Raw genomic sequence first — 22,373 nt, forward strand, 5'->3', positions numbered from 1 at the left:
TGGTGTGTAGAATCCAGTCACCAGAGGTAGGAAGGGCGGGCTTCCAGCTCTAGGCTGAGGTATGGGCGGCATGACCGAATCTGGGTGCCCCTCAAGGGTGTGCACTGGGGTCCTGGATAGGTCAAATACTGGGTCTGAATCTCACCAGGGATTCTTCCAGTTTCCTGTAGGTGACAATGAAGAGGGAGGCTCCTTTCTTACCTGCCTCGTCTTCATGTCCCACCTGCTCAGCCTGCCCCCCATTTGTTTCATTTCCTCAGTTCACCTTTTGCTGATTCTAAGGAACACTGTTTAAAATCCTTTATAACTAGACAAGCAGATTAAACAAGGGCATGGCTGTCCCCGTTCATCTACTGGACCTTGATGTTTAGCCCTATTTAATAGCAGCAAACTAGAGGAGATGGAGATGGGGCCTAGGATAGCCTTCACTCCCATCTGTAGTGGTTTCAATGGAAGTCCCCCAATAGATTTGGGAGTTCTATTAAGCTTGGAACTTGGTGTCACTATGAGTAGGTCCTAGGGTCCAGCCCTAAGGCGTGGAAGTAGATCTGGAATTCCAGCCGAGGATATGCAGAGTGCCTGAGCTCTGCCTGGAGTTCCTGGGGTGGGCTTGCTTATGGTGCTGGAAGTGGTATTTCTCTCTGTGCGGACCTGTGAAAGGGGTCCAGCTTCTTCCACCATTATGGAATTTACCCTGGACCTGTAAGCTTCAAATAAGCGCCGTTCCTCCCATAAACAGTGGCTGGTGTTGAGGTTCATCCCAGCAGCCTAAAGCTTGCTGTGACATCACCCACCAGCCCCACCAGGCATTTTGCGTGTACTGCTTGAATCTTTTAATCAACTAGAAGTGTACTTAGCCTACTGGGAGAAATGAGGCAGTAATATTATATTTCATTTTTTTACCATAACAATTTAACAGTGAATATTAATGTTCTGGAATCCATATGGCCACCTTGGGAACACAAAGACATGACAGTTAAAGGATATGGAAGACATGACGACAGATATCTGGTTCCATTTTATTGAAAAACAAAACAAAACAAAACAAAATTTTGTAGTGAAGTTTCCTGGAATTCACAATTGTTGTGTTAAAATCTATATAGTTGCGATATATATTTTTTTAACCGGTACATAAGAACACAATTGCAATATTTACATTATAGTCATTTATATAACAAAAATAGTCATGATGTGTGAATGAATGTTTCCAACTGTCACCCCTAATGCTACTAGCATGAGACAAATCACTCAGGCTCTGCAAGCACACAGCGATCAGACAACACAGGATAGCCAAAATCAGCGTCTCTGAACAGAAGACGAATCCCTTTAAAGACAGGCTCCCCTCCCCTCCCTTCTGCCCCAAATCTTTGTATTTTAAGAGATATAAAGTGCTTAAATGGAGAAAGGTAGGTGTCTGAGGTGGGGAAGAAGGAAAGAGATGTTTACAGCAACAGATTGCAGCCAAAAGAGCCATGGCTGTACCAAAATTAACTTCAAATAGGCATGTGACTTTGTATCGGAAATGAGGTTGGCATAAAATGTCATGAGAAGTCACTGTTACATTACCAGAATCCAAATTCAAAGCTCCTCTTGCAAATACCCCTGGGAGTTAGTTTTTGTAATTCTGAGTCAGAGAGCAAATAGATCAAGGAAGTCAAAAATCATGATATGATTGTGAAGTAATGAGGCCATCATACATTTGACCTTTGACCAAAGAACTTGCCACACAGACCTTGTAGGCAACCTGAGTGATATACTAACCATGGCACCATTCATTTTAACCATAAAATACATTCTCATGTAAGAGAGATAAAACAAAGCCGTTGGATTTTCTTTTTGTTGGTTGGGGGAAGGGGGTGCTGAGATTGATTTACAAATCCTATCTGATTATTTCACAATTATAACTTTATTCTTTGAAGAGTCACATAAAGTTCAAAATAAATTGGATTCCCTCAACATGTGATCTTACACTAGCCTGTGTTGGGTGTGGTCTGGAATCTATAATGGGATGTCACATATACACTGCTTAGGAGACTCCCCTGAAAAATTAGAAAATGCCTCCTTCTAGCTCGTGAGTGTTTTTAAAGAACAATATGTTTTTTTTTCCTTCTGAAAATGGGTGGAATGTAACTTTTCACAAATACAAAATTACTTCAAGTTTTTCTAAATATAAGGGACATCCCACTATAAAAATAACAGCCCCTCCCCACCACCTCCCACCCCCCTCCAATTCCTTTCTAACTATAAAATGGTACATTTCAGATTATAAGGTGGAAGCAGGAAGGAAAACTTTTATTATGTACACATACAAAACACAGCTGGATTTCACACCATTTACATTCGTACAAAAGGAGTCCTTTCATTCATCTTCGGTTGCGAGTTCACAAGAAGAAAGTTGCGGTAAGTTACGACCCAGCAGGCTCTAACTCTATACATACATCCCAACCAGAGGCAGCAGCGTAGCCCAACATTTTATGGAAGGGTTGTTGACAGTGACATTGGCTGTGAGGTCTCCTCCAATTCTTCAGAATTCGTGACATCATTTCCTCTTTTTATAAATGTAGACCAAATTCTCAACTATAGATTACAACAAAAACCAAAAAACCTTGCATAATGAGAGGCAAAACAAACAAAAAACCCAAGTTGTTGAGAACTTTGCTGGAAGAAGCAAGGTATTTCTCCAGCAGGGGGCGCTCTGTCCCTTACAATAACATCCCACTGAGTTGTACCAAGAATGCCAAGAGAAACTGGCTCTACTAAGCCCAAGTGGCAGTCCATCAGCTACCTATCAGAGCAGGTGACAATTTGGTATTTTCTTCAAAGAGCAGAAGGTACTACGATGAGCTAGCTCTTACACACGAACAATCTTTGGCTATTAAAAATCTTCACATTCTCAGAGAGAACATCTCAAATTGAATAAAGCGCTAGTTCTGTCTGAAAGTTTTGAAGGAAAACGAGATTCAATGCCAGAATTTAAAGACAGTATGTTACTAAGGCCACAATTCATTTATTTTAGATTTGTGGATTTAGTAAGGTCAATCAACAGCCTGTGAACTCAAAGTCCCTAAGGTGACCCACCTTCACTTTAATTTGCGAAATTCAGCTAATCTCTGGAAGAAACACGACTCATTTGGATGGTGATCAGTCTTTGGTTTATCTAGCATACAAGGTCCTCACGTATTTCTGCTTCCCCAAAGCCGGGCACAAGGATAGTAAACCCCCAGACTTCTGCCTAGCAATAACTTTGTATTACTCAAGTTTCTCTTCTCTCTCGGTGTGTGTGTGTGTGTGTAGACCTTTTAAGAGATGTACATTCTTGCCTTATCATGATTATCAGAAAACAAGTGGCCACAGAGGCATGGCTGTGTAGTAAACGCAGGCATCCACAGCAGCAGACAAGTAGAAGATCCGAGCTTCCTGAAAAAGCCACTTGATGCTTGAAGAAAACGAGACCAGGAGAAGTGACTGCCTTTGGCAGGCTCTTGTAGAACCAGGAGCTGGTGTAGGTCAAGGGCTGAATTGTTACCTGTGCATATTTAGGATCTAAAACTCACTGCATTAGTCCTGGGATGACATTGGAAGAATGTGGGTACTGATCTATGAGGCTTCGACTACCACTGCATTGCAAAGCATCTAGGGTTTCAAGGTGGTGAGAAAAACAGTGAGAGACATCAAGAGATGGGTTATGATGAGAGAGAGAGAGAGAGAGAGAGAGAGAGAGAGAGAGAGAGAGACTGACTTGGGCCTGCTTCTCTGAATTCACTTCGTTTTCCGAGAGTATCCCAATCTTCTTCACCATTAGGAATAGTTTACCTCATGAATACTTAATTCCTTAATTACTCCCTCCTCTGATTAGCTCTAATCCCAAGGGACAGGCATTTCTCCAGGAAGCAGATCCACGTTCTGTTTATCAGGGAAATTTTCCCATCCTATTTCCACCAGCTACCTGACCAGGGATTCTGTCTTCTCCATTGACCTCCCACAGGGTACTGGCCCCATCCCCCCCCCCCCCCCCGAACTAACCTCACGGACTGTGCTCGGGGACAAGGGACCTTGGGAGGCACACAGGGCTGCTCTAGGAGCCATGTAGCTTTACCTTTGAAGGACGGTGACTTTGTGCCTCTGTGTCAGTGTTAAGTGGCCCTCAGATCACGCCCAGAGATCAAATCATTGTGCTAACGGTATTAAGAAGCTTGAGTGGATGAGAGGCGCAGGATGTACAAATCCTGGCCCCGAGGGCATGGGAGTTAGGGCGATGATCAGTTCTGGCCAACCTAGCCAGCATTCTGGGAGTTGACCTTGGTAGTATTTGTAGGAGAATGTTCTGATAAGGAAGCCTGAAAAAAAAAATGAGGGTGGGGAGACAACAGCTGTAGGTGGTTTGTCATAAAATTAGCACTATAAGGTGTGAAAATGAGGCTAACCGGGAGAATTTTACTCTGCCTTTTCACAATGGTCGCAGTAATGTACCAGTAACTATAGATAGAGTGCCACCGATAATTTTTGTCCTGAAGGTTACTGAAGTGTTTCTTGCAAGAAGAGAAAATGAAGAAATAAGGAAACATGAGCTAAAGATAGAAAGAAAAAAAGAGAAGATAGGGAAAAGTGTGTGTGTGTGTGTGTGTGTGTGTGTGTGTATGTATGTGTGTACAAAGAGATAGGCAGTCAAGCACACACAGGGACACACACAAATAAGGAGGAAAGAAACTCAAGTAAGAGGACGTAAAAATGTCACCGGGAATTGACTCAGTGGCCTTGGTGCCAGAGGGTGCTGGAGCCCTGGTCCGTAGAGGAAGGGCCCCTAGGGCCCAGATTTTCTGAAAAACCTTCATGCAGTGAGATTTCCTCGTGTTCAGGAAACAAGGCAGCATTCAAGAGACAACTAAACGCCATTCAATTCTTATTCTCTGTAAGATTTTCTGTCTCAACAAAGCTTACAAGTAAAGAATCTCAGGCTAGACTATCTATCCTATCATTTTGCTTTTTTAAGTATGGTAGCCACAAGGGTACCTGGCTAGTAACTGGAATAGCTACAGGGAACTGCCTTTTGTTCTTCCTTTCTTCTTCTTCTTTTTTTAATCTTTTCTTTTTTGACGTAGGGTCTCTTTCTAGCCTAGGCTGTCCTGGAATTCACTATGTAATCTCAGGCTGGCCTCGAACTCATGGTGCTCCTCCTACCTCTGCCTCCCAAGTGCTGGGCTTAAAAGTGCGCTCCACCATACCTGGCTGCAACTGTCATTTCTGACAGGATCACAACCAGACACATGAGGGAAAAATTTAAAAGCAAGCAAAGAAATAGCAAAAGAACTTTTTGGACAAAGATTTGTGTCTATAGTCAGAAGCGGTACAATGCAATGTTCAAATAGCTGGGCGCTTTTATTTTTCCTGCCTTGCACACTCTACCTGTCCTCTGGTCAGAGGATGACCACGACTGCCATTCTTGGTGTGATCAGACACCAGAGATAATCAACATTTTATGCTGTTTATGATTAGAACTCAGGTCTTATCCATGACTTGGTTATGGGTTATAGAATGGGCAACCAGGAAGAGGAGGAACTGGGGGATGAGGTGAAGTTGGATGACTTTAATATGACATTCTCTTCGGCTCCTGAATGCCACATATCTGTCTAAGGGCTAGTCATTAGAAGTAAGAGACATAACTTCCTTTCAGCACCAAATTAGCATGGTCAGTGTGGCTTGTTAAAACCAAACCAAACCAAACCAACAACTAACTGGTCAGAGAAGTAACAATCAGTGATCATGAGCTCTAGTGGTTAGGAAGTTCAAGTGAGAATTTCCTTTTTTTTCAAGGTAGGGTTTCACTCTAGCCCAGGCTGACCTGGAATTCACTATGTAGTGTCAGGGTGACCTCAAACATACAGCGATCCTCCTACCTCTGCCTCCCAAGTGCTGGGATTAAAGGCGTGCGCCATCATGCCCGGTTTCAAGTGGGAATTTTGAAGTGAGCTGCTGGAACCTTCATTCCTTACAAAACAAATGCATCTCGGGACCTCTCAGGAGACTGAGTGGTAGTGCCTGGTTCTCTTTGGAGGTAATTAAGGTTTTCTTCTGTGAGAATCAGGGGCTGGTGGGAAAATTGGTACAGCTCTAGGCCTGTGTCACCTGGTCAGTGGCCACTAGGCACATATGGCTATTGAAAGCTTGAGATGTGACAAGTATAAATTGAGACGTGCCATGGTCATAAAAGACACTATGGATTTAGAAAACAGTACAAAAATGGAAAATGTTTTCTTACTACGTTTTACAACAATACATGTTGCAACAATATTGCTGGGTTAAAGAAAATATATTATGAATTCCTTTTACCTGTTTCTTTTTACTTCTTAAAATGTAAGTATCAAGAAACAAAAGTATATATTAAAATATTGTCTATATATGACTTGCTTTATATTTCTGTTGGACGGTGTCCTTGCTCTGGTGATGTACATGTGTAATACACATATGGTTCGTATCATGAGTCACACACCCTTGGACTCTTGTGTGTGGACCACTGGGTCATCAGGCCAGAGTCTCTTTTTTGGAGGAGGTGGCACTGACGGCTATAGGGGAAGAGTTTTTGCAATTTCTTCTGGAAAAGAAACTGTCTGGTTAAGTTTTTTTTTTTTTAAATAAATATGTGTGTATGTCAAGGCCATAGGAAAACCCTTCCGCACTGTTTGGTGAGTGGTGACTTTCCTAAGTTCACTGGCTTTGTAGCAGGATATACTTGGAGTCAGAGCTACTAGATGGGCCTCCTGGGCACCTCATGTAAGCGATTTTCCTGTATAACCAATCCATGGAAGACAGCAACCTTCACCATTACACCACCAATACTCAGTTATGGATTGACTCCAGTAATAGTAGGAAAACACTCATCAAACAGAGGACTATATAATCCAAAGGCCACTTTCTTCTTTGGGCATGTGACAGATTTTGTATTTCTTTTGCTGTTGAATTATCCTCATTTAGTTAGACTTAAGTTATTACCAAAATTTATCTGGGGCATAACTGACTGAAAGAGGGGCAAGGTGGTACAGGCCCGTGCTGACAGAGAAAAATAAACAGCTTTGAGATTAATAAGAATTCCACATGGAGAACTAGGATTTGAAGGGATCCAGGCCCTGCCGCCTCTCTGCCTGACAGCAGTTTTGAGGCAAGGCAGAACAAACACACTCCTACTTGAACTTGAGACTGTTTAGACCTTTGTTCTCAGCTACATAGGCGTTCCCGACCTCAAATGCTGCTCGTGGAATTGACATGTCAAGTAACCCTGGCTCCCTGGTTAGAAGGTCAACTTGCTATATGAAATAGCTGTCTGAAAACAAAAACAAAAACAGATCCTACTGGCAAAGGGATCATGGGAATTCCCAAAGACAAAAGGAGCCACGGGAATTCTTACTGAGCCCTTCACTTTGCCAACGGGACGCGTCAAGAGAGTACAGGGCATCTCAGACTCTTGCCTCCTGGCTCAAAGGTCTCTCTCCTCCTCCCTTGCCTGCCTTCTCATGCGTGGGAGCTGCAGTTCATTACCACAAGTGCTGGATGTTTATTAGAGAGAAGTGAGCCTCTCTGAAGGCGGTAATCATTGTCCTTGTCTGTCTACTTAGAAGCCAGCAAGTAGGAAATCATGAAGTGTGGTGCAGAAGAGCAACCGCTTGACCTGCACTGGAAATTCCAGCAGACAGCCTGGGTTTACAGCTGAACCAAACTGTGATTGAGGAAGTCTTAGTATGTAATGAGGTGGAAAAGCTCACATCAAATTTGTAAATCGGGCTCAGTGAACAAGCTTTCTGTCTCTGCCAGCATTGTCGCCTTGCCAACTGCTTAGAGATGTCGAGGCGACCCACCTGACTGCCCAGGGACACAGGGTACTGCTTTAGTCACCCCTGCCTCTGGAGAGGCTGAATGTATTACAAAAGTGCCCACTTGAAAAATAGCACATTTCTATCATAGTTACAAAAAAGAATAAAAACAGAAACAGCTTAGAAACACAAGTGAATTTGGTATTTTCACTAATATCATTGGATATTTTCTCTTCCTTTCCTTCATCTTTGTCTCTTCCAATCAGGAGAAATTTGACTTAGCAATTTCTCATGATGCACTTTTTTTGGTTCCAGGGACTTAGAAGTCACATGTCATTCCTCTCCTGTCTTCCGGGAGCTGTCAGGGAGCTCTGCTATGCAAACTGTTACGGATTTATTTGAACCATCCCATGTGGTCTAGAGAAATTGGACAGCATGATTCAGGAAAGAAGGGAGATGAAAGCTGGCTGACACTGGTCTCAAAATATGATCGAATCTTTCCTACAGTCTCCATGTGCAGAAGCCACTTGTGGAGGCGACTCTAACCTCCAAGAAAGCAGGGCAACAGGCATCTTCCCTCCCATGAGAAGATGTGGCATCAGGTTGAAAAACCAGGCTTGCAGTTCCAGACACAAGTTCTGAAGATCGGCATTCATGCCCTACAGGCGACTTCCGAGTTCACAACTTCCCACTGAGACCCTAAAGTCCAGATGACCCGAAGTCTTTCTTTTCCTGGCCCTCTCTTCCCACACCATGGTCACCCTACACAGAGCTGGGCAAGAGAAAACCAACGTGATGTACCTTAAAATATGGAGTCCTGGCCTCAGCAGATTTACAACTTGGAGGTCTCTAGCAGTTGGGATTTCCAAGCCCCACTTAGAGGAAGAGTTTAGATCATTCAAGAAAGATGGCCTTATTCTGTTTCGGGATCCCGAGGCGCTGCTCAAAGCCATGCACAGTGCATGCTGAGAGGGGAAGACCACACATCTCGCAGACAGAGTGACACTGGTCTTCCCAGCATCACCTGGTGCTTCTGAACAGAGCTCTTCCAAGAGCTGGAGTGAGCCAAAGGAGAAACAAGGAGTGGGTGTAAACTGCGCATCGTCTTTAAAAAGAAATCGCCAAGGAAATGAAACAGTCCTCCAACAAAAACGGTAAGACCTGGGGAAGTTGAAACGAGCCCAAGGAAGCCTGAAGGTTTCCTCTGGCCCAGTTGGAGGAGCTTCTGACATATATGTCTACAAGAACATGAACGGAAAACAGATTTCAACTTCCAAGCTGCCAGGGTCACAGGCTGTTGCAGAGATGTGGAACCCACGTCCTGATGTCAGTCGGAGACTTTGGATACTGCTTTCGTTACCATCCTTGAATGGAGTTGCCACGGTGATCTGAAGGTCTGTGTGCGCCCAGTACAAGTCTTGAAGCACCCGCGTCCATCCCCTGGGATCCTCCTATGGTTTCTTTTGTCTGTATCCATCCACCATTTCAAGATTTCACCTCTTCACAGTCTTGGTCCGTGGAAAGTTCTACATCAGAGAGTCCCACCTCCATTGCCATGATCAGTGAGATGTCGGAATCGCTGCTCACAGCTGGCTCTCGTTCACCTGGAGGAGGAGGCAAATTTGGGGGTCAATATTTAACTAAATCTGCTTATTTCAGTACGATTGCTTTTAATAAAATGTCTTTTCTTTTTTTTTGGTTTTCTGAGGTAGGGTCTCACTCTAGCCCAGGCTGACCTGGAATTCACTATGTAGTCTCAGGGTAGCCTCAAACCCACAGCGATCCTCCTACCTCTGCCTCTCAAGTGCTGGGATTAAGGGCATGTGCCACCACGCCCAGTTTAAGAGCACTTCTTTAAAGGCCAAGAGAAGGTCTTAGAAAATCTGGTCATTCTGTAAAAATTCTAGTTCAAGGCTTATTTCACAATACATTTCAAAATAAGTTTGAAAAGGGGTCAGAAAGTGAAATGGAAAAGACACTGTTACAACAGAAAACCAACAGAGGCTGGGTGTGGTCGTACACACCAGTAATCCCAGTACTAGGGAAGCAAAGGCAGGAAGATTGTAAGTTCAGGGCCAGGCTGAGCTACTCAATGTGACCTTGTCTTAAAAGAGAGACAAAAGAAAGCATAAACCAAATGACCCTCCCAACATAAACAATATCAACAATAAAATCCAACAAAGCTAGGAGAAAAATATACCATCTAAGTCATAGGTAGAAAAATATATATCCAATGTATCTAAGAGGGCAAAAAACTCAACTGAATAATTCACAGATGTAAAGACAAATGGGTAAATTTTAGAAAATATGAAAACACAAAACTAAAGGTTTCTGTCAGACCGGAGAATTTATAACAATTTCTTATATTGCTTTTTTCTTTTTTTTTTCTTTTTTGTTTTTTTGAGGTCTCACTCTAGTCCAGGCTGACCTGGAATTGACTGTAGTCTCAGTCTCAGGGTGGCCTTGGACTCATGAGGGTCCTCCTACTTCCGCTTCCCGTGTGCTGGGATTCAAGGTATGCACCACCACGCCTGGCTCCTTATGTCTTTTTCCTTCCCTTTCTCTTTTTTCCCTCCCTCCCTCCTTCCTTTTTTCATCCTTCTCTCTTTCCTTTGTTTCTTTTGAGATAGAATCTCACACTGCAACCCTGGCAGGGTTAAAACTCACTACGTAGACCAGGCTGGCTTCAAACTTAAGGCAATACTCTTGCCTCAGCCTCCTGAGTGCTGCCATGACAGGTCCAAGTTAGCATAAATTTGTAAAAAAATTCACAGATGATTGCATTCTTTTAAAAAAATTAAAGAAATGTTTTTTTTTAGAGAGAGAGAGAAAGAATTGGCACACCAGGACTTAGCCACTGCAATCAAACTCTAGATGCTTGCGCCACCTAGTGACGTGTGTGCGACCTTGCACTTGTGCCACCTTTGTGCATCTGGCTTACATGGGATCTGGAGAGAGATCAAACATGGGTCCTTAGGCAAATCCCTTAACCACTAAGCCATCTCTCCAGCCCTAAAAGTATCTATTTTTATTCATTTATTTGTAAGGAGAGAGACAGTAAGAGAGAGAGAGAGAGAGGTGTGTCAGGGCCTCTAGCAGCTACAAACAAACTCTAGATGTATGCACCACTTTGTACATCTGGCTTTACCTGAATTGAACCCAGATTGTTAGACTTTGCAGGCACGTGTCTTAACTGCTTAACCATCTCTCCAGCCTCATAGCTATACGTTCTTTTTAAAATGTATTTATTTGTTTTCTTTTCTTTTTAAAATTTATTTGAGAGAGAGAGAAGGAGAGAGAGAGAAAGAGAGACAGAGAGAGAGGTACATAGAGAGAAAAAGAGAATGGGCATGCCAGGGCCTCTAGCCAATGCAAATGAACTCCAGACACATGTGCCTTCTTGTGCATCTGGCTTACATGGGTCCTGGGGAATCGAGCTGGGCTTTGCAGGCAAACACCTTAACCACTAAGCCATTTCCCCAGCTCCTTTTTCTTTTTTTTTTCCCAAGGGAATCTCTCACTTTAGTCCAGGCTGACCTGAAAGTTACTCTGTAGTCCAAGGCTGGCCTCAAATTCACAGTGATCCTCCTACCTCTGCCTCCCATGTGCTGGGATTAAAGGCATGCACTGCGATGCCTGGCTGAGGATTGTATTCTTAACATATCCAAAGGTTTTAAGTCAATCAAAAGAAATTATCCAACAGAAAAAATAGGAAGAGGTCAACATTACATGTTTCATGGAAGAGTATAACACAAATGATTAATAGATGGCAAAATTTAATCTTCTCTCTTAAAATACTGTTATGGTTAACAGTGTATTGAGATAGGTACATTGAAGTATTACATATTGGGATGGTTAATTTCTGGTTGTCAACTTGACAGGATTTAGAATGACCATGGAAACAAGTCTCTCATCAACTCTGTGATGGACTTTTTCAGATGAGGCTAGTTGAGGAGGGAGGACTCACTTCGGCTATGGGTGGCACTGTCCTGGGTGCAGGGTTCCTGGACTATACACAAGGAGGAGAGCTGGCTGAGCATTCAGCTTTCATAGCTGTGATCTGCCTCGGCAGAGTAGGACGGACAGAATGTGACCAGCTTCCACCGCCACGCCTTCCCTACCACGATGGACTGTGACCAGGAAATGTTAGCTGAAATGAACCTTTCCTCCTTAACCTGATTTCTGTCAGGTGTTTTGTCCTAGGGATGAGAATCTGGTGAGTACAAATATAGACCTGTAGCATTTTCTATGTTAATTAAGCCATAATATTTGTACATATTCATATTATACATTATGATAATCCAGTACGTGCATATAGTAAATAATAATCAAATCAGGATAACAGGTATTGCTGTGTCTTCAAGTATTTTTCTGTGTTGCAGATTTTATATTCTTCTCATCATTTTGAAATGTATCACATATTATTTTAACCAGCTATAACCCAACTGGGTCTAAGAAGGCCAGAACTCATTTCTTTACTATAATGTTTTGGTGCCCCTTCCTGAAATTCTTTACATCTTGTGCTCTTGCCTTTCCCAGTCTCTAGTGACCATTCTTTTAGTGCATTCTTCCAGGAGGTTGACTTGTTATAACTGTTAATTTGCACCTAATAATTTCATTTCTAGAATTTTTCTATTGATCCACCCAAATGGTGATGTGAAAACATGCATTTAAGAATTATTTATGGTAACAAAACTGTTCAAGTAACTCAAAGTCCAGCAACAGAGAATAAACATCTGAACAAATTCTGTTCCTCCTAAAGGACAGCTTTCTTTTACCATGAAGGTGACGTTCCCAAACTTGGCACCTGAATGGACAATGATATTATCAGCAGAACCATATGGTTTCACATATAAGCAGAACCCCTCAAAGTTTTGTGTGTCATGGTGGGTGGAATAAAGCAAACTGGAAACACGAGAATTAAAAATCCTGAATGAGGAGTGGCTTGTACAGCTGGAGCTTGCTTGCTTTCTTTCTTTCTTTCTTTCTTTCTTTCTTTCTTTCTTTCTTTCTTTCTTTCTTTCTTTCTTTCATTTTTGAGATAAGGTCTTGCAATGTAGCTCAGGCTGGCCTATTTTTGGGATCTGTATTATTTTTTTCTAAATTATATTTTTGCAGTTCTGAGGCAGTTAGGGTAATCACTTTAAAGTGGGTGAGGAGATAGAAACTGGCTATGCAACTGAGGGTAATAGGGCCCCCCAAAATGAGCAGTTTTTTTTTCTTTCCTGGCTAAAAGGAGGAAATGTCCTTGAGCCTGTAAGGGACTGTTTTTTTTTCCCCTCCTCTCTTTTTCTCTAAAGGAGTCCCACTTCCGTAGAAACCTGACAGGAAGATGTGACTAAGATTGTAAAGCACTGAAACACCAGGCATGGGAACTGGACTAGCCAGCTCAGCCCTCATTCAGTAAATTCCCATGAAAGACCTCCATCAGAGTCACCAGGCAGTGTTTCCCACTTCGGGGGACCCCTCTTGCTAGACAGAAGCTTTGCCATCTTTCCTTCTCTTGAGCTCTGTAATAAAGTCTTTCCAGATCTCACCCTCTATGGTCTGCAGATTTCACTTTCCTAATTCTAAGACAAGAACATGAAGGCTGTAGACTTACTCGAAGTTTTGTGTGACCTTGAATGTCTGGCATCCTGACTCCTGGGTTAAAGTGTAACTAAGAGCCAAGAATGGCTCTATTACTCTCAGACACCCTCTAAATTCCCATATCAGTTGTACTCCCAAACACTCTGGAATGAACACATATCACACATTCCTTCGTGACACAAAACTTATGGAGTCCTTGCTATAAGCTAACGATTACACAGGAGTTTCCTGACCAAGGGGCAGGCAGGCTATTAACAAGGCCATGGTTTCCTAGGATAAGGTTTCTGATGGAAGACATATCAGGTCTGTAAGAACAGGGAAGAGGGCTATGTAGCTGGGACAAAGAAAGCTAAGTCTTAAATGATAATCTGCATTTGAGCCAGATGAATAAAATGGAATACTCTGCTAAGGAACAGTAACAGCTGGAGGTGATGGGCAGCCTTGGGCAGACAGACATCAGAGGATATTCAAGTATGACTGGAATGTACAGTCAAGCTAAGGAGTACAATGGGGGAGGCTGGAGGTCTGCCTAAAAGCTGGTTAATCCAGAAGGCCTTGTACTGCCTATCATCCCACTGAAGAAACATGCAATTCAAAAACCAACAAAGATGTCTAAGAACTAAAGACTGTGGTGGTTCTAATACTTTTGCTCTGGTTATAGCTGACAGTTTTTTCCACGTTGAGACATAGTTTAGAAAAACATTTGTTATACAAAGAGCAGTGAATTCCCAAGATGTTTTCAAAGAGACAAATAAAGGGGAAATACCAGAGTTATGTCCTGAAGAATTAGTTCTGGAGAAAAGGAGTGTTTCATAGGGAAATAAGCAACCTAGAGATGAAGCTCTAATAGGATTCCTGGATCTGTAAGAGCATGAAACTTACTGTTAGGAAACAGACCCATGGCTAGAATACAACTCTGGAAGAGGGGCCAGGAAAATACAGGCATTTAAAACTTGAAAATGGTGGCATTCAACAAATTCTTTTTTTTTTTTTTTTCCCTTTGGTTTTTCAAGGTAGGGTCTCACTCTAGTCCAGACTGACCTGGAATTCACTATATAGCCTCAGAGTGGCCTTGAACTCATGGTGATCCTCCTACCTCTGCCTCCCGAGTGTTGGTTGGTAAAAGGTGTGTACCACCAGGCCCAGCAACAAATTCTTCATAAATTTTGTCATTTAGAGAAAAAAACAGTGAAATTGGATGTTTGCCTAATACTTCACAACAAAATACACTGTAGTTGGGACCCCTGTGGATATCATCTTCTTTATTGCTTTAATATATGTACCACCTTCTTTTTTCTGGAGACACATGTGGTACCTTCAATTCCTGACCTTAGGGGAGATCTCAAGTGCAAATTGGGCTGTGCCTCCCTTGTCCAGAGCTGCTTTGCCCTTGTTATCTCAACACACGCATGCTATCCTGCCAGGTGAGCCCAGCGCCCCTGCAGAGCATCTCCCGGTTGAGCAGTGACCCCTGCTGTGAGGCAGGCCACAGCTTGTGAGGCCAGATGGGATGGTTCTCTCTGTGTCTCAGCTCTACTAAGTCACTGTGCACACATCGCCTTTTTCTACTGACTCAACTTTTGTTTATTATTGCATCTGTCATTTCCCCTAATCCTTATTGAACTCTATCTTAAAAATAAAATTCTCAGCTGGGTGTGGTGGCGCACGCCTTTAATCCCAGCACTCTGGAGGCAGAGGTAGGAGGATCGCAGTGAGTTCAAGGCCACCTTGAGACTACATTAGTGAATTCCAGGTCAGCCTGGGCTAGAGTGAGACCCTACCTCGAAAAACAAAAACAAACAAACAAAAAAATTAAATAAATCTCAGGTTAGAGAGATGGTTCCGTGGTTAAAAGTCCTTGCTTGCAAAGTCTGATGGCTGGGGTTTGCTTCCCCAGTGCCCACAATATGCATGCATATTGATGGAGATAGACAGACAGACAGACAGAGAGGCATAGCTGGGAAGCGGTGGAAACTCCTAGGAGGAGGGGCCTTGTGGGAGGATCATAGAGGGTGTGCCCTTGAAGGAGATAATGAGACCACTGGCCTCTTCCTCTTTCTTTTTGTTTCCAAGTTGTCCTGAGGTGAACTAACTTCCTCATCCACATTTTCCCACCAAGCTGTGCATGGACTGATGCCTCCAAAATTGTGAACTAGAATCAGTCTTTTTTATTTATTTATTTATTGTTCTTTTGAGGCAGGGTCTCACTCTAGCTCAGGCTGACCTGGAATTCACTATGTAGTCTCAGGGTGGCCTCAAACTCATGGCAATCCTCTTACCTCTGCCTCCCGAGTGCCACCATGCCTGGCTAGCCTTTCTTATTTTTAAAGTTGGTTAACCTCAGGTATTTGCTATGATTATAGCCATGTAAAGTTAACAGCTCTCTTCCTCCTCCCCCTAGTCCATTACCTTCTCTCTCCTTCTCCATTTTATTTTATTTATTTATGACAGGGTTTCCCTATTTAGCCCAGGCTGTTCTTGAACTCCCAATTCCTTTCATCAGCCTTCTACAGAGCTGGGATGAATCAACCAACTCACCTTATAAAAAATTAAATATCTCATGTCACTACTACAAGGCAATTGAACCAGAAAGCACTATTATTATGGAGTGACTTCGTGACCTCTTATATGATTCTAGCCAAAAAGAGGTGTCAAGAAAGTGCTCACACAGTCTTCTGGCCATGGACTGACTATGCACTCATGACCTCACAGCAACTGCTGGTACCCTCAAAAGGCCTTCATGATTCTGAGCCCATCAACATTTTGACATGGAGGGTGGAGAAGGGCAAAAAGAATGAGGCATCAAAACAGAGGAAGGACTACTTGGAAAGAGGAGGGTGCTCACTGGAGTAGACATGAAAGAGGGAGACAAAAGGGGAATAAGATCAAGTTATAGTATGTTCATGCACTGAAATTCTCAATACGAAATGTGAGAAACAGTTGACCTATTCAAGTTGTGCAGACAGAGCTCACTGCTGTTGCCCGTGGCAGCCTCTTGCTTTCACTACTGCCTCTAGCTAACCTCACAAAGGTCATGGCTTCATTCTCACCTGAGGATTTTCTAAACTGGAATGTGTGAATTAGAAAATTAAAAAAAAAAGAGGGGGGGCAGCTAGTGCATGGAGGTCATCGGGGCTGCTATAATTATGAGCTGCAAGATTCATGGTGCTGTTTTGGAAATAAAGACTGTCCCACATGGCTCAGGGTGAAGGGGAATTTAAATCAATAGAGAGATTTGTAAAAAGTGGCTTGATTTTTACGTTGCAACATCTCACCAACTACACTAGCATTTTCCACTGGAAAACGTCTATTAAAATGATCTGAAGGCTTTTGAAACTATTATTTACTACATCCCGGTTTTGCTTGAACTTAGTTTGATCCACAATTTTTACAAACAGAACTTTGTCCTTTAATTACGACAAATGCTTGCTTTGAGCCAGCACCCTACAGCTGAGAACCTTGTCACATAAGCATTTAGCAGGGTTTCTGTTGGAAGTACTAATTAGGGACTGTGAGTAGCTATGATAACATAAATATTCAATTAAGTTTTCCTTCTTCTTCTGCAAAAAAAATCTAAAAATTGACTTATTCAGCACCACCCTTTTATGCATTACTGTTTTCACCTCACAGAGGAAAAGCAATTTATTTCTATTTGACATGGGAGTGAAATGTCTACTTGATGTTCCCCTCTCTTCGTTCTCATGCACTGCAAAGACACTGAGAAATTTTAAACAGGGGGTAATCTGATCTTTTAAATATTTTAAGAGATCACTCTAGCTGTTAAATGAAGGCAGGACAATGGGCAGAAGGAATTCAGGTAGGAAAGTATCAAAGATACAGTGATATGGTGGCTTATTGTAGCCACAGGGAGGAGAAAAGAGAACAGACTAAGGAATTGTACACATGAGGGATCTACAAAAAAGTGATGGTCTGGACAGGGGCACAAGAGATAGGAAGTATAAAGTAACTACATCTTGAACGACAAGGTACCATTTATTGAATGGACCAGGTATCGGAGATAGATATAGAGTTCAGTTTTGCCTACACTACAGGTATGAGATGCTAATAAGACCTTCTTCATGGGAGATGGGGAGATAGTGGGTAAAGGAGCCTGGGATTTATCAGAGAGGTGATGACGTCAATAAAGTAGGAGGCTTCAGCACAAAGCAGGTCTTTGAGCCACAGGGAAAAAATAGGTTCTCTAGGAAGAGTTAAAGGGCCAGGGGAGATATCCCAGGAACCCTGATACCTAGAACCAAAGTTACAAACTGATGCTCCTGGAGATGGTTTGATTGAACACACATTTTCTTCCTCTCTTCCTTCCTTCCTTCCTTCCTTCCTTCCTTCCTTCCTTCCTTCCTTCCTTCCTTCCTTCCTTCCTTTCTTTATTTTTTCAATTTTTATTCATTTATTTATTTGAGAGTGACAGACACAGAGAGAAAGACAGATAGAGGGAGAGAGAGAGAATGGGCGCGCCAGGGCTTCCAGCCTCTGCAAACGAACTCCAGACGCGTGCGCCCCCTTGTGCATCTGGCTAACGTGGGACCTGGGGAACCGAGCCTTGAACCGGGGTCCTTAGGCTTCACAGGCAAGCGCTTAACCGCTAAGCCATCTCTCCAGCCCTACCATGTTTTTTTTTTTAATTTCATTTCACTTTACTTATTTTAGAGCAAGAAAGAGGCAGATTATCTATCTATCTATCTAGAGACAGAATGGGGTACGTCAGGGCCTTCAAACTCCAGACAGATGGGCCACCTTGTGCATGTGGCTTATGTGAGTTCTGGGGAATTGAACCTGGGTCCTGTGGCTTTGCAGGCAAATGCCTTAAATGGCAAGCCTTCTCTTCAGCCCCACAATGGTTTTTGTTCATGAGCACTTACATGTATGTGTGTGTGCATATTGATATTTATACATAGCAGTGCATTTATTTATATATTGTGGCAAACATGTGTGCATGAGCATGTGAGTGTGCATATATGTGGAGGTCAGCAGCTGATATCAAGGGTCTTCCTCAGCTGCTCTCCACCTTAGTCTTTGAGACAGAGTATGCCACTGATTCAGCTGGACTGGTTACCCGTGAGTCCCACGTGTCCCTACCTTGCCAGTGCTGGAATTACAAATACATGCCATAATGCCAGGCATTTTACATGGGTTCTGAGGCTGAACTCAGGTCCACATGCTTACATGACCAATACTTTAGACACTGAGTGATTTCCCAGATTCATGCAATGCTTTTTAAGGCTGTGAAATTTTAGTATTTATTATTAGTTATTTGAGAGAGAGAGAAAGATAGAAACTAGAGAGAGAGAGTGAGAGAGAGAGAGAGAGAAAGGCCAAGCCAGGGCCTCCAGCCACCGCAAATGAACTCCAGATAGATGCATCACCTTGTGCATCTGGTTAATGTGGGTCTTGGTGAATCGAACCTGGGTCTTTTGGCTTTGCAGGCAAGTACCTTACCCATTAACCCATCTCTCCAGCTTAAGACTGTGAATTTTAAATTTACATTTACCAATACTTAAAAGTCAGTATATCTAAAATACCAATTCATAGTTGAAATTTCTCTTGGAAAAAGAATGATCTGTAGATGTGTGTCTGGTTCCCTGGTGGAAACTATTGACAGAAGCTGAGTCACTGCTGTGGTGGTTAACCCTCGGTGGCCACCGTCATCAAACTGTCTCCTTTGCTTGCTCACACTCCTTGCCTGGCCTCTGTTGAAATCTCACATTTAGTAGACAGCAGAGGAACAGGATAGACATTAATCAATTCCACCAGGCCTAAAAGGGCCAGGTGTTAGGAGGAAAATTTGTAGAGCACTCTGCCAGTCCCTTCTTTAGTTTATTTTATGTATGCTCCTTTGAGTTTTCCTTTTCTTTACAGGTAAAGTCTATGTGTAAAGAAACAAGACATTTACATGGTACAGATAAAGTATTTTGTTGCCCCCAAAAAAGAAACAAGACACTGTGGGTATGAGCGTCTTAGTTGGGAAGAATTTAAAGACGGATCCCAGGATGACTCTGAGAGAAAGAACTTGCCCTGTAAGCAAGGGGAGCTCTGCATGGACCCTAACCACCCACGTGAAATCCAAACGTGGGAGCGCGTGCCTGCAATCCCAGCACGGGAGAGGCACACAGGAGGATCCTGCAGCCTGCTGGATACTTAGTGTGAGGTTCAGGGGTGACCACGACCACGGAGACCACCCTGAGGCAAAGATGATAGCTTTCGTTGGGGTGGGAGGGACACGAGCCACCAGGACTGACTCTCAGGAATGGAGCAGTCAACTTTGAGATTACAGACAGTGCGCTATGTAGAGCTCTTCAGTTGGGGGAAGGTGCGGAAGGGAGATAGCTAGGGTGTGAGAGCAGAAGTGACCAGGTGGGAGGTAAGGGGCAGGAAACCTAGACCTGGGGCATTGTTAGGCAAGGAAGGGGTGATGGCTGGGCAGTTCCCTGAGGAATGTGGGTGACCACTTCCTTATGTCTCTGTCGCCCTCCTGCTGTGATTCCATTTTTTGTCCTGTCCTAACACTTAGTCTAGCTGAATCAGTGAGCTTTGGGTTCGCTGAGAGATCCTGCCTCTTGTCTCAAAAACTAAGGTAGGGAGCGATTGGGGGAGACACCCTGCATTGACCTCTGGCTTGCACATGTGCTGGCACACGCATGTGCACCTGTGGTGGTTGGACTGTGTGTCCCCCCCCCCCCCGCCCCCGTGGACTCAGGTGTTTAAAGCTTGTAACTTGGGTTTCCAGCTGCTGGGCTGGAGGAGGTGCTACTGGGGGCAGATGCTGGGGTCCAGCCCAAAGGTACATTTTGGGGGATGGATCTGAATTCCAGCCTAGAAGCATACAGAGAGGTTTGAGGTTTGGGGGATCCTGCTTGCTGTCGGTTCTGGTTCTGTGTTTGCTGCTCTTTGGTGTTTGCTGGCTGCTGGTGGTTTCTCCCTTGGCTTGGATTTATCAGGGAAACCAGCTTCCTCTGCCATTGATGGGACTTCCCCTGGACCTATAAGCTTAAAATAAATCCTATTCTTCCCATAAGCTATGTATGGCTGGATGCTCATCCCAGCCACATGAAGCTGCCTGCTACAGCTCCCATCCCACATAGACATGCATACACACTGCACACACATACCCCCGCCGTCATCCCCTACACAGTCTTATTTATTTATTTTTTTAAGAGTGACAGAGAAAGAGCGAGGGAGGGAGGGAGAGAGAGAGAGAGAGAGAGAGAGAGGGAGAATGGGCGCGCCAGGGCTTCCAGCCGCTGCAAACAAACTCCAGATGCGTGCGCCCCCTTGTCCATCTGGCTAATGTGGGTCCTGGGGAATTGAGCCTTGAACCAGGGTCCTTAGACTTCACAGGCAAGCGCTTAACCACTAAGCCATCTGTCTAGTCCCCTTACGCAGTCTTAAATGGCTCTCACCACATTACAGAACATTCAACTGGATAGAACAGAAGATGCTGTTCTCAGTTGAGCTGCTCGCATATATATATCCACATTTGATTTAGAGTAAAATTCCTCAGTAGCCTAATTGTAATCAAACAATTCTTAGTGGTGGGATTTATCAATTTCATTTAACCATGCATTATTAATATACTCTATGTACCTCTTTCCCTTTAATACATAAAATGTTACCTAAAGACTCACAAGTTTCCCCTTTTGAAACGGGCTGGATTTGTCCTGCTACAGAGATTTCACTGACTGGGCCCAGTGTCTGCTAAAGTTCCTTCCGACCTGAACATAAAAGAAAGACCTGGAGATTCTGCGTTGTCTAAAGTTGGCAGCAGGGGTTGTCCTTTTTAAAAGTCATGTGGAAATGTGATGGCCTTTGTGGTAGTGTTGAGAGGTAGGACCTTTAAGGTGATTAGGTCACGAGAGCTCTCTTCTCACGATGACATGGACAGCATTTTTGTAGGAGTGCGGTGCTCATAAAAAGGAAAGTTCAGCTCAGTTTTTAAAAGTTAAGTTTTCGAAAATTTTATTTATTTATTTATTTATTTAGTAGAGGGGAGGGGAAGAGCATACCAGGGCCTCTAGCCACTGCACATGAACTCCAGACATATGTGCCCCCTTGTGCACCTGGTTTATGTGGTTACTAGGGAATAGAACCAGGGTCCTTAGGCTTTGCAGAAAAATGCCTTAACCACTTAGCCGTCTTTCCAGCCCCATCAGCTCACTTTTCTCTGTGTGTCTTAGGCATGCTCATTGGCCACCCCACTGCTGCCTTATTAAGCTGCAGCAAGAACGCACTTATCAGATGAGGCTCTTTAGTCTTAGATTTTCTAGCTGCTGGAGCCATGAGCTGAAGAAGCTTTCATGATTCATAACCTTTTCAGTCTCTGGTATTCCGTTATAGCAGCAGAAAGCAGACTAAGATATTTGGACACAATTGTTTGGTTTGTAGCATTGCCCTAAGCTGTGTGCCCTAACATTTTGGGGCATTTTTCTTTTTTTTTTTGGTGTTTTGATCTCCTTTTATGAGAGAGAGAGTGAGAGAGTGAGAGAGAGAGAGAGAGAATTGGAGTTCCAGGATCTCCAGCCACTGCAGTTGAAGTACAGAAGTGTGCGCCACCTTGTGCTCACGTGCAGCCTTCTGCGCTTGCGTCCCCTTGTGCTACGGTTCTGGAAGGACCGACAGAGTCAAACGTGGGTCTTTTAGGCTTCACAGGCAAGTGCCTTAACCACTAGGCAACCTCTCCAGTCCAATTTGGGGGCCTTTCCCACCATTATATTCCCATCCCAAAGCATCTGACTCAGCAGCCCACTTTCTCTTTCTTATGGGATCCCTCCCACTCTCCGGGGCCTTTCTCTAGATTTTCTTTAATGCAATCTCCTTGTGCTCTCCTCACCTCCTTGTCTGCATTCCTTAACTTCTCTTTGGGGTGCAACACAACCTCAAGCCCATTTGGCTGAGAAAGGCCTTGTCACACTCAAAATCTGCAACACCATGACCATATCACTATTTCTGTTTTTGGTGACAGAACCA

General features: G+C 43.5%; 1 protein-coding gene across 1 annotated transcript in view; it reads right to left on the minus strand.

Moving 5' to 3' along the window:
* Positions 1-1,007: 1,007 nt before the first annotated feature.
* The window catches only part of Rnf150 (ring finger protein 150), a 276,700-nt gene continuing 255,334 nt past the window's right edge, over positions 1,008-22,373 (minus strand). The window contains exon 7 of the mRNA XM_004655834.2: positions 1,008-9,406. Within this exon, the coding sequence (XP_004655891.2) occupies positions 9,288-9,406 (119 nt within the window). The 3' untranslated portion in view covers positions 1,008-9,287. The remainder of the gene's footprint in view (positions 9,407-22,373) is intronic.

This window comes from Jaculus jaculus, chromosome 12 (assembly GCF_020740685.1).
Source record: "Jaculus jaculus isolate mJacJac1 chromosome 12, mJacJac1.mat.Y.cur, whole genome shotgun sequence".
NCBI lineage: Eukaryota > Metazoa > Chordata > Mammalia > Rodentia > Dipodidae > Jaculus > Jaculus jaculus.